Raw genomic sequence first — 17,695 nt, forward strand, 5'->3', positions numbered from 1 at the left:
TGATAACATTTTTGAAAAATTTACATTCCCACCATATTCTTTAAAATCATATCACTGGGTGTAAAAAATTACCTTCTATCAAACGCCCCAAAATCAAAATTACCTAAGTTAACTTTTATTTCTTTTGGTAACTTGAATTAGCAAATATATAAAAGTACACAATGATAAGATGTTTTTAATTTTTATTTGTTTATATTATTTTTCAAACAATTATTAAATAAGTAATCATTTAAAAATTGTATTTTCAAATACATAGATAAATTATGTGAAATATTTTTATTATGTTGTTGGAGAAGAGTATTATCATGTTATAAATACATCAAAAATTGTTTAGCATTTTTTTTTAAATATGATTTTTTTCTCGCAGGTGGCAAACTTTTCTCCTGGCTCCTACAACTATTGCCCATAAATTATTCGAGCACAAAAATCATACTACTTTGTGAAGTATTAAAAAATAGACAAGAAAAAAATGAGTAAATACAAAAGAAAATATCAGTGAAATACTTTATTTATTTTTTCCTTACAAAACTTTTGTGCAGAATTCATGTGACTTTATTTAAAATTACATCATTATTTTGCGTACATTATATTGCTAAAAACACATTTTCAATTAGAATCAACAAGAAAAACATCATCCACAGGAAATACAGAAACAGTGAATCACAATTTTCTTTTCTCGCTTCTATAAATGGAACTTAATTATCATGAAAATGAAATTTGGCATATCAAGTAGCTTATAATGCATTGACATTTCAAAAGTTCTGACTTGTACACTTTTCGACATTTTCTGATTCAACACTTCAACACGCGTTACAGAGACTCAAAAAAGAGTTCAAATGTTACATTACATTTTTAGTTCCAACTATTGGATTCGTTAGATTATAATTACCATTTTATTGAATTTAATATTAATATTTAAGACATCTAATGTTTCTTTGCAAAACTAATGAGTATTATAAATTTAGTTTATTTTTTTGTTAAATTATTGAATATTAAATATAATATACACTACATAAATTAAAAATATTATTTAATATCAAAATGTGTCATAACGTATCAAAATCTAACATTTTTAAAAATTAACATGTCAGAATATCATATCGTGTCATATCTCATATTCTATATCAGTGTATAACCCGCAACACGTGCTATTTTACATGACTTGCAAAAGTTTTATAACGTCCGTTTTGTAATATTCTATCAGTATTTGAAGTATTGAGTATCACCTTCTAAACATAAAATATAAAATAAAATAATACGACTCGTTTAATAGCATTTATTTATATATATATATATATATATATATATATATATATATTGGGTTTTATGTTTATTATTTAACATAATATAATTTTACTTTCCTACACACACATTAAAGAGGTGGGGTCCACATATTTTTCTTTCTCTTTCATCATTCTACTTTCTCTCTCCCTTTTGATGTGAGAGTTGGAAACAACAATTATATTATGTTACATAACACTAATAAAACCCATATATATATATGGGTATAATGTTTCTTATGTTGTAAAAGATAAAATATGGGTATAATATTTCTTATGCATATATGTAAAAGTATAGAGAGAAGAAAAGAGAAAAAAATATGAATATCACATATTATTATGTGTGTGTAAAAAATAATTTTTGTCTCCTACAATATGGAAATATTAAATCATATATACATAGGAATATGACATTATGCCTACTTTTTACTTGTCTACTCTACCTAAATTTTTTTTATCGGTGTTAAATCAGAATCTTAAAAGGAAACAGAAAGGGTGAAGATTAGTAGAAATTATGATATAATGATTTTGAAGATAAGTAAGTAGAGTATACATAAAAAAAAGATAGACATAAAATATATATTGGAAAAGTGTGTGTTCTTCTCCTAAAGAATACAAATTTTGGTCTTTTTAAGAGAGATAGACACAAGTGAGACTCACACTTTTAATTTTTTTTTATCTTTATTTTTTCAAGGGACCCACACCTCTTTCTCATCAAAACCTTCTCAAAAGATATAGAAAAATACGTTCAACCTATATTTACCAACTAATCTATACAGAAGACGTTTAAGCTATATTCACAAGTGATATTTATAATATTCAAAATTTTATCCTTTCTTAAAAGCACAATTCAATTATTATTATGTTCATTAATTAAGTTATACCCATTAATTAATTATAAATGTTAATAAATTACAGTTTTCAGATAAACAAAAATTAACAATTGAGATAAAAAGTAAAACTTTTAATCTTACACTGAAGTCAAAAATCATTTCTCTTATATATATATATCATACTTAAATAAATTGTTATTAAATTAATGTTACCAAAAAAAAAATTGTTATTAAATTAAATTTAGAACGATAAAAATTACTAAATCCACTGCTTTGTAGATATATGGACTTTTTCTTAAGACAAACGTTAACTAAACCCTTTCCTGAAAGAAAAAAAAAAAAAAAAATCTACATCTAGTGTTATTTTTATGATTAAAAAAAGTAATCAGGAATCGTGTTAGTCTCGACTTTTTTTTTTATTATTAACAATGATACTATGCATCAATTTATTCTGTGAATTATATATAAGTTTAGTGTCCTACGAAATCTCTGCAAATTTTATGATAAAAGCTCTGAAATTGAGAGAGATTTTGATTTGGACAAAATAACTAAATGGGGATTTAAAAAAAAATACTAATCTCTAAAAATATTATAATAAAACAATTTACAATGATGAGGTAGTGCATGCCAGCTATACTAAAAAAAAGGTTATCTCTGCATTCCTAGTAGCCCCCTCCCTTAATAATTAAATTAATTTTGTTGTAGAATAGGAAAATATGGTCTAATCCAAACAAAATTTGATGGTGCGGTGAAAGCCACCCTAAAAGAAAGAGATGAGACGCGCAAAGTTGGGAATAGATCCTTTCATATAACATTTTTGTTTTTATTTTTTTGGTGAAATTCAATCAACGTTAATAAACAAAGAAATAGACACAAAAAATTTACATAACTTTTTTTTTTTTTTTTGGAGTTACCTAACTCTAATTATCTCTTTGAGATGAGTTGGCTCCCTCCGGTATCCTCATGAGCTTCGACTCTTTGAGCCGGCTATGAGACTAATCCGGAGTGCGGGGAGGGTAAATTTACATAACCTTTTTGTATGATATTTTAACATAAAAAAATCAATTGCACGGAAAGCCAGCTAAGCTAGGTATCTTAATGCGGGGTTTCAAAAACGTTGTCGTTACTGGTATTTTTGTGAAACACTCGAAATGGCAAATGACGCTGAAATGCTTGACTCAATTATTGAGTTATTTATAATTGCAAACAAACAAAAAAAGGTGCAGACAGACACAGTTCAAAACATAAACCGCAAAACACTGACAGACACACTTCAGTGAAGAAAATCAAACACAGTCAGTCATCATGAAATTGCCCTGAAGAGTAAATGCTAAGCTACAAAACGCAGAGCGACTGTCCTTGGCTTGCTATGTTCCTGCCACATCAACACGCAAAATGAGACACTACATGAGATTTTAATATGTTAATTTAAAAAAATATTAGAATTTGATATATTAGAATACGTTCTAGTATTAAATAATATTTTTAATTTATATAATATATATATATATATATATATAATATTTAATAATTTAACATTTACTTATAATACTCATCAATTTTATAAAGAAACATAAAATATCACAAATATTTATATTAAACTTAATAAAATAGTAATTGTAATCTAACGAATTTAATAGTTGAAACAAAAAAATAATGCAATGCAACTTTTGAATCTCTTTTGAGTTTCTGTAATATGTGTTGGAGTATTGGGGAGTGTCGTAGTATCGAAAAGTGTTGGATATGATACATAAGTTTTTTGAAGTATCGGTGTATCATAGTCTACTCAATTAACTGAGAAACACAGCGAGACAGAGACAGAGAAGATGTGCGCTTACGATATTAATTACAATTTTGAGAGGGAAAGAGTCTTATTATTCATTCTAACTTTATTTTATTTTCTTCACTAAAAAACATTAATTATTTTATGCTTAACAATGATAATTTTCAATAAATCCATTACTAGACTCTCATTATAATATAAAAAGAATTCTTTTGTAATAATGATATTAAAAGTTGCTACTATTTTCAAATTTGGAAGCAAAGGATGGCAAAATGTGTCATAGCACACGGATCAACCTATAACATGACACATTAAATTATGAGTTATGTCGTTTTGTGTGATAAAATGGATCATGTATGGATTTGGATAAATAATACAAATTATTATCATGTCGTGTCACGGATTAATTTGCTTGTCAACCTGCAAATTTTTTATGATTTTGACACAACACATCATCCATATATTTTATTTAATTTTTTTTTTATATTTTTAATATTTATTTAAAAAAACAAAATTGTCAATTTTTGTGAGTCAATCTGTATGAATCGCTTCCCGTGGAGAGATGTTTGGGTTTCAATTTTTGAGCCGTCAATATAAACATGTTGTACTTGGATTAAACATAGTAATTATATGGACATGATAATCGCCATGATTATTTAAAAGTTCAAATAGTGTTTGAGATTGAATTAATTTTTGTATCCCCAGTTATCTAAAAAAAATAAAAATAAAAGTAAAATTTTTTGGGGAGGATATGTCCCGTTTGCGCTTGAGCAGTACTGCCAAAGTGTCCTCTGACTTAAATAATGTGTGACATTAATTCATGCTCAATAAAATACTTTTTGTACTCTAAGAATGTTGATGACTCAGATCTATCGCTAAAATTGAAAAAAAAAAAATATTATATTTATTTCACTTACCTCTTTATGATTAATGTCACCTAAAGACATACCTACTCCCGTAACACTCTGAAAATATATGTCATGCTCATATTAAAAAACAATTGTTGGAAAGGTTTATAAATAGAAAGATTCATAAATTTAATACCTTACAATTTTTAATTCAAACAAGGTATTTGACCTATTAATGTGATTTTCAACTTATCACATGCATAATCTATTAACGACTTAAAGTGTATTGTTGGAAAACTCGTATTAAAAAAAAAAAATCGTATTGGAATTATCTCATCGGAACAAACGAATATATTTTGAATCAAAACCATTTTTTAGATGCAGCTAAATAAGAAACAAGATATTTTTAGACAATATGAATAAGAATCCAATCCAACTTATAGCATTTGGGCTAAAGCACTGAATATGAATATATGTTTAGTGAGGTCTTAGAAGATCTTAATCATTCTGTTTGATTGCCAAAACGATACCGATTGTGAACAAGAACAAGGAAAGACGACAAGTTGTAGAATCTACAACGGACAGTATTCGGTTTTGGCCTATTCGAGATAATGAAATGGATGAGTATGAGATCTTATCGAACTTACTAGGCAAAATGTTACTTTCCCGAATCAGCACAAATGGATCCAGAACCAAAGCCAAATATCATTATAAGTATGCAACATGTCTTAAGATGGAGTATCGGAGTATACAGCTGGGAGGAAAAAGAAGGAGATCAATTAGATAAATATCAACTCGTCCATTATTATTATTATTGGGGTGTCCATTATGTTGCTAGATTCCCGGATTCAAATAATTGTTTCATTTGATCAAAGGTGGGGATATAGAGTTGTATGAGTAGCATTGTTTTACTGTAAATAATTTCTTCTGACTTTCATTCACTATCTTCAAATTAGAATCATCTATTAATATTACGAGATAGATTATTCGATCTACTTTTTTTTTATGCCTACTTTACTTACTACCCTCTAATATTGTTGGATCAGAATCTCAAAAGGAAAGAGAAATAATAAAAAATTAGTTGATATTCTGATCTAACGGTGTTGGAAGTGATTGATAAGATATGCATAAAAAAAAAGGTAGATAGAATAATTTATCCCTAATACTATTGTCAATCATAAATACTATGCTTGTTCCTTGCTTCATTTTTTTGAACTAGCTTGGTATTTGATTTCGTTCCACCACCATACCAGACTAGAACTGGATTTGGTCAAAATCCAGTTAAAAATTGGTCATTTGACGTCTCCATGTTGTCTTTCACATGTAAGCCATTTGTAAGTTATGGCAATGAAATAGTACAGGATATCATTCTTTGGATATGTTAAAAATGCTGGAATTGGGGGTCATCCATTTCAATTTATTAACATTTCATTTCATATACCAATTTTGTTTCTTTCCAGATTAGGAGAATAATGAAATTACATATTTCTAAGAAACACAATAAATTTGCCTTCTTCTTGCGGCCATGCGCTGAAGTTGCCGTCAACTTCTTATTCTGCCACGGCTTACATTTCATACTCTCTTTTTTTCTTTGTTAATATTCAATAGATTCGAATATTTCATGGTGTGTAAATTGCAATCTTATATAAATAACTTTACCTTTTGTAATTTCTATAATATTTTTATAGAATAATAAATTTTAGGTATTTGAGATAATGGCAATATAAAAACAATAAATTCATAAATTTTATTGTTCCATCAATTTTTTAAATAATGGAATGATTTTTTTCTCTTTCTATTCCACTATTAAATATCTAAATAATAATATGAAAACTTGATGTATTTTACTCCACTCCACTCCATCTATCATAGCATATCCAAATAAAGCACAAAAAAGAGTGGTTGATGCTGAGAGCATATTCACACTATGAACTCTCAAGTAGAGCAGTAGCTTTATCTTGCAAAATCTGCCACGCCACATTGACATGCCTCATTTCTGTCAATGGTGCTCCAACTGCAAAACGGAGAATATACTCACCTGATAGAACCTGCACATATTGGTTATCATCAAGGAAAAGAATCATAGCTGAAAAGAAAGAAAGAAAGAAGAAGATAACTTATGCATACCGTGTGTGTTATGAAAACACTTCCTGTTGAATTTACTGAGGCAAGCAGATCATGATTTAGCTTATTGCCATGATCTTCGGAGTTGGGAGGAGGCAAAAGCCGAAAACAAACTAAAGAGAATGTGCGAGGTGCACTGACCTGTGTACATATTTTGTTGCAATATTTTTCATGGCATAAGCAGATAATTAAATAAAGTAATTGAGATAAGACTTTCATAATTGGCATGTTTTGACTTCAAGACAAATTATATAGAGCAAAACTCAGGTTAATTGTCCATATGTTGGCATTATACAATTAAATTAAGAAATGAAGTTTTTCCTAGAAGGAATAATACCTTGAATCTTGTGTCTTGACCAACAAGCTCCTCAAAATAAGCAGCCATCTCAATATGGTTTCTTACATGACTTCGCAGACCTTCCAATCCATAGAGTCGCAACACCATCCACAGTTTTAATGATCTGGAAACCAGGGTAGGTAATAAGCAATGTTACACATCTGCTGGTAATTATAAATCTTTGTTTATATAAATTTTTAGATAATGCTAAGGATCTAATAAAAGTTATGAAATCTGAGGTTCTCATTACCTCTTAAATGGGGAAGGGAAGAAAGAAAGAAAGAAAAGGGTAGACATACAAATCCATAAAATCCAATAAACATTACAAATCATGATCACATAAATGGGTTAGGAGCCCCAATGCATGAATAATGCTGATTTTTGTATGAGCAGAAGTGGATATGCATGTAAATTCTCTATCTACGAAATAATTCAAGTTGAGAGGGGGAGAGATTTCAATACCACACACAAACTATAAATGTTAATGGAAAGCAATGACAAGTGTTTCTAAAGGAAAGCTTCCAAAGACACACCGAAAGCGACGTCCGAGAGGAATTTGCCAATCTTTGTAATCTATGACCATGTTTCCTTGAGAGGCCTGCAAATTCAATTCAATAGCATAAGCAGACAATTATATAAAGACTTAATAACAGTAGCTGCAACATTTCAAATCACGTGCTTCTTGTTTAAGAAATATGTCCCAAATGACTCTGTCCCCTCAAGATAAGACCTTCATCCAACAAAGGTGGAGGAAACTAACTTAAGAGAGATATAAAAGAAAAGGAATTGGAAAACAAATTCCTCCAGGTTCATTTCTTGGTCATCCAGTAAGTATTCAATACTTATTACTCATTGCATTTGAAGCATTTCTCCGTAGGAAGAGGAAAAAGAGGAAGGACATTGCAGGTGCTGCAATTTTGTTACTCTCTTTTATCTTCCTCTCTTCTTTGTTTCTTTTTTGATGGTATACAATATTACAATATAAGGTAGTTCTGTAGTACCATATGATAAAAAAATTTGTACCTTGATACATATTTATTTATCATTTTGGGTTCCCTCAAAGCAGAATATTCCTTTCTCCTGTACAGTGAATAACCATTCATATTCTTCAAATTTCTTTAAGTCTAAAGAACCTACTTATAAATTTAATGTAATACTCGAATGCCATAATATCCTTGACTGAAAGGAATGTAGTTTAACAACAAAACTATGAAAGCTCCACACACACAAACACATCACACACACACACAATAAAAAAAAAAAAAAAACATTGTGATTGAAAAGTTTGGAAACATCTCACTGCAAAACTTCAATACAAACCACAAGCATGCAAATTGAAACTTACCTTGTTTTTCAGATATTCAGGATTTGTAGACAGTGACTGAATTAGAGCACTCCTGTCCTGTCATCAACAAATCATCAATTTCACTTTTGTACATTCTTGTTTATGAAGTAAATTGAAATGTTACCTTGTTATGATTACCAAAAATAAATAAATTGAAATGTTGCAAATAAAGATGCAGAAGTGAGAATGCGGGGGAAAAAGAGTGAATTATGGATACCTTAACCCAAAGTAGTGAACAGTCAAAGTTTGTCAGGAACCATTTATGTGCATTCATGTTAAATGAGTCCACTTCTTCAACACCATCAATGTGGTGACGGTACTCCGGACATATACAAGCACTTCCAGCATAAGCAGCATCCACATGAAACCAAATTTTGTTGGTCTGCCAAGAAGACATGCAGATCAGTTATTATCAGATTGTATAACTCTCCAAAATGCATTCAAAAAACTTGTCGTACAAAATTTTATGCATCTCATTTCATAGGCAATCTTGAGAGAGCTTATTATAATAACCCTAGCTTAATTAATTAGTAAATTACATGTAATTAAGTAATTAAGCATGTATTAGTGAGTAAAATTAAGTATAAGACCTAATTATATAAATTACGGTCACTTTTGAGGCAAAAAGTGCTGTCAGTGAAAATTATGGGGTAAAAATGGGTGTAGGCAAAAGTACCTAAAATATAAAAATAGAAGTGAAAATATTCCTAGAAAAATATTCCAGACTTTTGGGTAAAGTACATGAAGAAGTCTTCTCATTTTCTTCTTCTCCTTCGACGGTTCACAGAGAGAAAAGAGGGGGAGTGACATTTGAAGCTCAAACCCTAGCTTCTCCATTTCTCCACCAAATCCATCCATTCCAAAGCCAAAATTGTAGAGAATCATTCCCTCATTGCAAATCCTAGCTTAGTTTTGAGTGGGAAGCATTGTGGAGTGAGATATCTTCCTCCAAAGATTTCGACCCTTTGAAGATTTGAGGAGTTTGATGGTAGTTCTTTCCATGGGAGCTTAGGAGATCAACAACCCTTAGTTGTGCAACCATTTGTGATGAGTTTCCACTCCTTGAACCTTGTTTTCATGGACATTGCATGGTTGAGGAAGATGATGAATAGTGTCATGGTGGGTGGTATGAGTTTGGGTTTGATTTAAGCTTAAGCCCTTTGTAAAAGTTGTTAGAAATGATAAATAAACGGTAGAAATGAACTTAGATAGTCGTTTGATTATGCTTTGAAAATTGCAAGATTATATACTTGGTTTGTGGATTTTCTTGCATTGGTAAACAATGGTTTGGTTGGATGTTAATTGTGTCCATGTAATGGCTAGGATTGAGCCTTGTGGACCAACATTGAAGGACCAACCATTGGAGGAAGGCATGGAACTTGATTAGCTCACTTGAATTGGTATTGATTGTTGGTATTGTTGTAAAGCTTGGTTGCTTGAGTTGGTGAAGAACAAAGGTTGAGATTGGAAGCAATTGAGGTAAGCCTTCGGACCTTGGGAATTGATCCCTTAATTGTTCCACCAAGCCTTGAATGGGTAGTGGTTATTAATAGTGTTATATACGCAATAAGGTAGTTTAATGCTTTGTTATACGTATGTGAATGCATTTTGTGTGGCATAGGATGGTGTTTCCTTATGTTTTGTATGTTGCATGACGATGCGTAATTCATACTTAGTAGTTTAGCTGGCCAGTAGGACTATTTTGCATCTGAGTATCCTTAGACAGCATGAGAGCTCGAGGGATGTCTCCTGGAGATGTTCTTACACACTGCATGGATATGTATTTACTGCATTATTTACTGATTATTGCTATTATACTGAGTGAACTATAGGGTGGAGAGATGCTCCAAGGACCCCTGGTTTACTGAGATGTAAATATATATCTCACCCCGTGTTGTGGGGACCCCCTTTCAGGTACAGATGCTGCAGGAGCCTCTGGTAGCAAGTGGCCATACTTGGATTAGATTGATGCATGAGGATATTACATCATTTTGGTTATGCATTTCATTTAGTAGTTCCTATGTATATGATTTATATTTGAAAACCATTTATTATATGTATGTCATGTTTTATTCTGCTGGACTTAGCCTATGCTCACCTCCTTTGGTGTCTCTTTTGTTGATGGGAGCCAAGGAATTGATCATAGTGTTTTGTAGCTAAGTCTTATGGTTATGTATTGAAGACATTTCGAGATTGTGTAATATTGTGCTTATTGTATATATATGATGGAAGGGCATGGATGCTTCTTTTGATAATGGGTACCTTGAAAGAACTAATAGTCATGTATTGAAGTGGTTATATGATGTTAATTAGGTGAAAGAAGACCTTTAGGATGAAAATCCATGTAAAAACAAAGACATAATGTCTTGTTGCCTATTTTTCATATCCTATATGATAGATTTGGACCCTTGTGCCTTAATGGAAGTTGTAGATCTTTTTCTTAGCTTTCCAACGAGACCAAGATTGCGTCATTCGGATAAGTATATCTCCAGTTAGGGGTAAAATACTAAGGCTAGGTGTAATCTCCTGAACTTTGGCGCTACTAGCGCCGTGGTGGCGCTCATCGCGCCAAGATACAGTGGAAAAACGCATTCCCGACACCATTCGCGCCATGATTGGCGCCTTTCGCGCCATATGTCTGGAAAGCTTCTGTTTCGTAGCGCTAATCGCGCCGAGCCCAGTGGGTTCAGTACTCGTTTCGTAGAAAATTCATAACTTGGGCTACAGTGTTTCGATTTGAGCGCGGTTTGAACCTACGCGTAGATAACGAAGAGATTTATAACATATTGGAACATGAGGACCATATAAGTAATATAAAATTTCTTAGGTAACTAAAAAGTAAAGGTGTTTAGTGTTGAATAACAATAAAAGTGAGTTTTTAAGCCTTGGTGGTCTAAGGAGACTACTTGGCACACTATGGTAGCAACATATGATCTGAATAAAACTTACGATAGGGGTTCTACATATAGTTTAAGTTATAATCACATTATGGGAATTGTTTTAATTACGGAATTGATTTTAAACAAAAACGTTTATAAATAATAAGGAAAAAGTTTATCCGTACTTTAATTCAATTGTTGTGATTGTAACTGCGCTTAATGCCGTACGTAATGTTAATAAACCGGTTCTAGAACGAGGTGTTACACTTATGCTGTTAGATGGAGATTCAAGAACCACTCATCATAAAAGCCTAACCTGTTGGATTATGGTAAAAAAATGGCTTAGTCAAACATTGGAAATTCATTCTCTAATTTTTCTTTCCTGCAATTCCATAATTATTGTTATATCCTTGAATTTCTAACTTACTGCATAACCATTTCTGGTTTTCATCTATCTAGCTGCCTTCCTAGTTCCTTATGAGCTACAAAGCATGGAGACAACAAGAGACACAGATACAATACGATACGACAGGGCATGGAGACATGACAAAAATTGAAAATTATAGGACAAGACAACTATAGTACAACATAAACTAACATAAAAACACTAATCTTAAATCAAGAGAGAGAACTGATGTTTTAAAAGTAACAATAAAATGCTATTTTGGTATAAAAGTTCAAAAAATTAAATTAAAAGAATTGTGAAATGCAGCTAGGAGCATTCAAATTGTCTGTGAAGTGTTTGACACAGGTCCGACCACTACTTTGAAGTGTCCGTGCTTCCTTGCTTATAAGTCTCTTGGTTTTTTATTTTTTATTTTTTTTGAACTGTTAGGTGTTAATACCCTCCTTACAATGTATGAATGGTTATATTAGCAAGTTTTATCACCAATTGAATGAAATGTATTACCTTAGCAATTTTTGCCAGTGCAGGCAGAGGATCAACAGCTGTTGATGAAGTGGTACCAACCTGCATGCACAAATACAGAGTGTACAGGGTCAAAGCCAGAAACTTAATATCCACCAATAATAGAACCTAGAAAAATCTCACACTGATGTAAAGATTCAGATACATCTTTACTCATTAAAAGAAATCAAAACCAACATTAGTTCCAATCATATCATCTCATAATAAAAGTTTACCGTATTAATTATCCATTTAGTACCATCTAGAGATTTAATATCTTTGTGAAAGTCAAAATGCTTAATATTCAATATGAAATCTCTTTGAATGTACAATTTAAGATCCAAAAAGAAAAATTGCATCACAATAAGGTCATTAGTATATAGATCCACATCTGTTCCCCAGCAACATAAAAAGAAGAAACAGAGCTCCTATAAAAACATGAATATCCCTTGATCCAATGATATGATGAGTTGAGTAATTTAGAATATGCAAATCCAATAAACTGGTAAGATAAAAAAAAAAAAAAAAAAGAGCAATATTGAAAGAAAGACACACACACATAGACAAAGCTGGACAATTAAGTTAATGCATTGTATAGTACTTTTGTTACAAGCTAATATCAGAAGCCTTTAATTCTTACAGTAGCACATAAGAAAAAGGGTATGAGACCGCTGGCAATATCACTTGAAATTGCTTCAGAAAGTACATCAGGAGAGAGCGCATAATTTGTGGAAGAATCAGTTTTAAGCAACCTGCAAAGCTCTGGATCAAATCCTCCTATCTGCCGGAGAAAAGTAAAAAACTTATAATTAATCATAAATTGAATCTCTTTGACGATAATGCAATCTTCAAGAATGCAACTAAGCAACACAAATAAAGACATCTTTTTAAAAAATGCAAGGTTCAAAGCTAAGACTCATCTCATGAATACAAGACAGGTTGTTTACCACTTGTGTCATCTCAAGGGATAGACAGAAAAGTTATTTTATTAAACTACAGTAGAATATCAAAAACTAGAATCTTGATATCAATATCATCTGATTAAACATGCAATAGTAATACAGCCACAAGGTGATAAATACCCCTTAAATTTCAATACAGAGGAATAGGTTTGCTCCAAGCCTCCACTCATTCGTTAACTACTTATATGCAACAGAATAGACTAAATAAGTTTTAACTTTGTGATCTTAGTTTCCATCAAATGCTAACAAGTGTCACAGTAACACCAGCATTTTCAAAGGTATAGTGCTAAAGAACTTGATAATCATACAATTAAGAAAAAAATTAACCGTTACAATACAATCAGTTCCTTTCCTGAATAAAATAACAAAAACAGATATGGATCAAGATAAGTATAAGCTTCAAAAAGTAAAAAAGCCTCATTGAGCATGACATAAAATAATAATAAACAAAAATATAAGGAAAGAAAAGTAAAATAAAAGATCAGTATTTAAAATAAATCAGAAAGCAATGAATAATTGTCAACGAGAGAGCATGCTCATAAGATGGTTGACTTCATTTTGCAAGGCCAAATAAATGACAGCAAACTTGACAAGGAGATGGAGCAATAGGAAAACCCATATACTATTGAGTATATATTTCAAGAAGCCCCTTTTCCTTTTCTTTTTTTTGTCATTGAAGGTACCTACCTGGCAGGCTTTTTGTAAAGCAGAATGCGCTTGATCAGATGCATATATCACAAGCTTGGGAAGGGCACTCCTTCCAACCCTCCTTAAGATCTTGTCACGGGCAGCCAACAAGACAACCAGTACAGCTTCACTTGCTGTTCCCTGTATAACTCCACCACCTTGCCCTGAAATAAAATCACATCCCATGTTTCACAGGTTTACATATCATAGTATTTGAGTTTCTACCAAATAAACTATTCATACTCCTTTTAGGTTTTTATTATACGTGAAATTCATCCAAGGTGCAGTTAATGAAATCAAGCATTAATTTACAACCTCATCCAAACTCATGGGAGAAAATTCATAATGCAAATCTACCCGAAAGAGTTCTGATTCCTAAATTATGGAGCAGTGGCATTTTTCTACTTTTTATCTATTTCTCTTTTTATTCTGTTGGTTAATAAAAAGGAAAGATATCAATTAAGGAAAGCATAAAGGAGACAGAAAAAGTACACGTGAGATACATAGAAGTCCATGTCCTATTAAAGAAGTATGAAAAGACAAAACAAAGAATGATTCATCCTAAAATTTAAAACAAAAAGAAATCACAAGCTACTAAGAAGTAAGAGCTTAACCTCTTATTTTCTTAATCATCAACTAAAACACCACTTGAAAACACAGCCTCTTCTATTTCAGATACAAGACAAGACAGAATATACATGCCCTTTCCCTTGTGCTTAAAAGGAACAAAGACATAATAGTGTGTACCATATCTCCACATTGGATTAAATCAAAGAAATAAAGCAGCCAAAGACCTTACCAGTAGAATAGAAATCACCAGGCAGGTCAAGCGCCTTTGCGAGCCAGTCCAGAACAATCGTTTCAAGCTCAGTTGCAGCAGGAGAAGTTATCCAGCTGAAACCCACAATATTAAGACCAGCACTAAGCATCTCTCCTAAAAATCCAGCAATGCTACTGTTGGAAGGAAAATATGCAAAATAATTTGGACTTTGCCAATGTGTCACCCCTGGTAGTATCTTTTCCTGTATATCTACAATATGACATATGTTTCAGCCATCTCCATAAAAAATCTGGGTGTGAAAGAGATAAATGAAAAATACCATGCTAGCATCGTTCATATAATTCAATGAAATACAAAATATGAAAAACAATAACAATAATAATACAATGCATAAAAAAAAAAGGTTAATTCAGAAACATTAGTAAGAAATTTCACCATTCAAAACATGTTGCAATGAATCAGGATAATTAGGAGCAGAATCTGGTAAAAGCTTCCCAAGATAACCTGGCTGCAACCGAGGGAAAATCTTTAAGAAAGCGAAAATCACTGTTATATATATTCATTTACAACCTTTGAAGTTCACTGTCTTTCTCAACCACTGTTATTATATATTCATTTACAAACTTTTATAAGAGTTATGTTGTAGGAAAAGTGATCGTGTAATGTTATAGAGATTCGTTTTGCGTGCCTTAATTTTTTATTTATTTTTTTGTTTTAAAAAGTGTGGGTCCCACAAAATGTTGTGAGAGTAGGAAAGTTTGTTGTGCTATGTTAAAAGGATAAAATGAAAACCCTATTATATATTCATTTAGGTGATATTAGAGAAAACAAAAGGGAAGTAAAGAGAATGAAGAACCTGAACTTGGCTGAGAACTGGGAAATCTTCGATGGTTTTGTAGTAATCAGCAATGAAGTCAACCATCTTATGAGCATGCTCTCTCAGTTGCTCAGAGTCCATGGGTCTCAACCCACTTTCTTCCCTGCACAATTTCAAACACCAGATTCAATGAGAGAGATAGCATAATATATATCATAACACTACTAGTATCACTGTATGAGTTTGATACTCACATTTGTTACTCTCAAAAATTTATGGAACTTTAAGTTAAGAGAGAGAGAGAGAGAGAGAGAGAGAGGGAGAGAGAGAGAAAAGGAGCAACTAAAGATTATTTCGAATTCTTATTTGTGGAGAAGATAGACCACACAGCATTCGATCATCGCAACGAATGTTGTCCCGGAATGTCAACAGGGCAAGAGGACATAATTTGTGTAATTTTTAGTAGATTTATGTTATATTATAAGACATTGTTAAAAATGGCAGGTTATATTTACAAATTTTTTGCTTACAAATTCTTACAAACTACATTATATTCTTCTGAGAGAATACAAACTTTTACAAATTACACTATGTTCTCCCGGGAGAAGATAGTGTAGTTTGTAAAAAAATTTAAAAAAAATTTGTAAAGAGATCATGTGGCTTTTTGACCCTTTTGCCCCTCATTAAATAATTAATAACCAATTTGCCCCTCCCCCATAACTATCCATCATCCTGCCCCCATTTAGTCGATTAAGTAGCACTTTTAATCGACTAAATGGGCTAAACTCAGAAATCATGAAACGCGAATTTTAGTCGATTAAAAACTCACCTTAATCGACTACATTGTTTGCACTTTTAGTCGACTAAGCACATTATTTAGTCGACTAAATATCGCGAAAAACCCTATATCCAGACCTCTCTTGGTCTCATTTTCATTATATTCGAAATCAAAACTCTTCTCTTGGTCTCTTTCTCTTGTTTGTCAGCTGTGAACCTTCCAATCACCCTTCCATTTCATCTCACCACCTCTAAGGCATAGTAATTGTGAAATCATTGTCATTTTCCTTTATTTCTCAATTGTTTCCCCCAAATCCGAACCCAAAACCCTAAAATCCGATTCCTACCCCCAAAATTCGTGTGAAAGATGAGCTCAAGTCCAAACATGTATGTTACCATGATTTACTATGATGGAAAGCATTATGAAGGCCCCAACGGTGTTCAATTTGAAGGAAAAACGAAAATGTTGAAAATCAAACGGGGCACTACGTACAATGAGCTGAAGGGGAGGATTCACCAAATATTGGGGCTACACGGCAGCCATGGCGTTCAACGGATGATCGCCAGGGTAGAGTCTACAGTTGGTAAGGATGCTATATTCTACATTGGTAATGATATATGTGACGATGAAGATGTGGACTGTGTCATAGATGCAATTGTGGACCGAAATTTCAAAACTTTATTGAGATATATGTTGAAATAGACTGTGGTCAATCTTCATCTGCACCTGTGCATGGAAGAAGTCAAAGTCAAGAAGACAGAGTGGTCGGTTTATCTGCACCTGCACCTGTCTTAAGTCAGATACCACTGAGGGAAATAGACGAGGATGGGGATGAACATGACGAGGATATGGACAGTGAAGACGATGGTGAACCCGAGAGTGTTATTCCACTGGGTGACACCTCAGATACGGACGTAGAGGGGAATTTTGACGCTGATACTAGTTCAGGAAACTTGAGTTCCCAGGTTATGCCACCGCTCCGTGTTGACCCTGTTAGCAGTGGTAAGATTGTAAATTAAAGTTTTAATTTTGCATATATATATATATATTTGTGTTTTGTTTCGTACTGACGGATAAGTTTAAATTTGGACGTAGGTTCTGAGATTGAGCCATTTTGGAACGACAGCCCACACTATTCGTTCATTAATTGGGCTCACCCTAATGATGAGACAAAGATATTGTATGGCGACGATCACATCCACGGTGGCTGGCATTTAGGGGATCCATTATATTTGTACCAGGAGTTTCGAACTAAATCTGAAATGCAACATGCAGTCAAATTATATTGTATGAAGTCTCATCGTACTGCTGTGGTGGCAAAAAGTGATGACCAT

General features: G+C 32.3%; 1 protein-coding gene across 2 annotated transcripts; it reads right to left on the reverse strand.

Moving 5' to 3' along the window:
- Positions 1–6,505: 6,505 nt before the first annotated feature.
- Positions 6,506–15,740, reverse strand: LOC133289492 (tyrosine decarboxylase 2). 2 transcript variants are annotated; one of them, XM_061487451.1, is made up of 12 exons: positions 15,623–15,740; positions 15,202–15,274; positions 14,785–15,015; positions 13,986–14,149; positions 12,977–13,117; positions 12,340–12,399; positions 8,768–8,932; positions 8,551–8,607; positions 7,739–7,803; positions 7,206–7,329; positions 6,872–7,009; positions 6,506–6,792 (listed from the first exon to the last, which is right to left on the reverse strand). In XM_061487451.1, exons 1-12 carry the CDS (start codon positions 15,722–15,724, stop codon positions 6,670–6,672), a joined length of 1,443 nt encoding a protein of 480 aa, XP_061343435.1. In that variant the 5' UTR covers positions 15,725–15,740; the 3' UTR covers positions 6,506–6,669. The 2 variants fall into 2 exon arrangements, with proteins under 2 accessions (XP_061343435.1, XP_061343436.1); XM_061487452.1 differs by having other exon boundaries at positions 14,773–15,015.
- Between the last annotated feature and the right edge of the window lie 1,955 nt (positions 15,741–17,695).

Source organism: Gastrolobium bilobum, unplaced genomic scaffold (assembly GCF_033153095.1).
Source record: "Gastrolobium bilobum isolate Gb01-03AN ecotype WA unplaced genomic scaffold, APGP_CSIRO_Gbil_v1 utg8959, whole genome shotgun sequence".
Lineage (NCBI taxonomy): Eukaryota > Viridiplantae > Streptophyta > Magnoliopsida > Fabales > Fabaceae > Gastrolobium > Gastrolobium bilobum.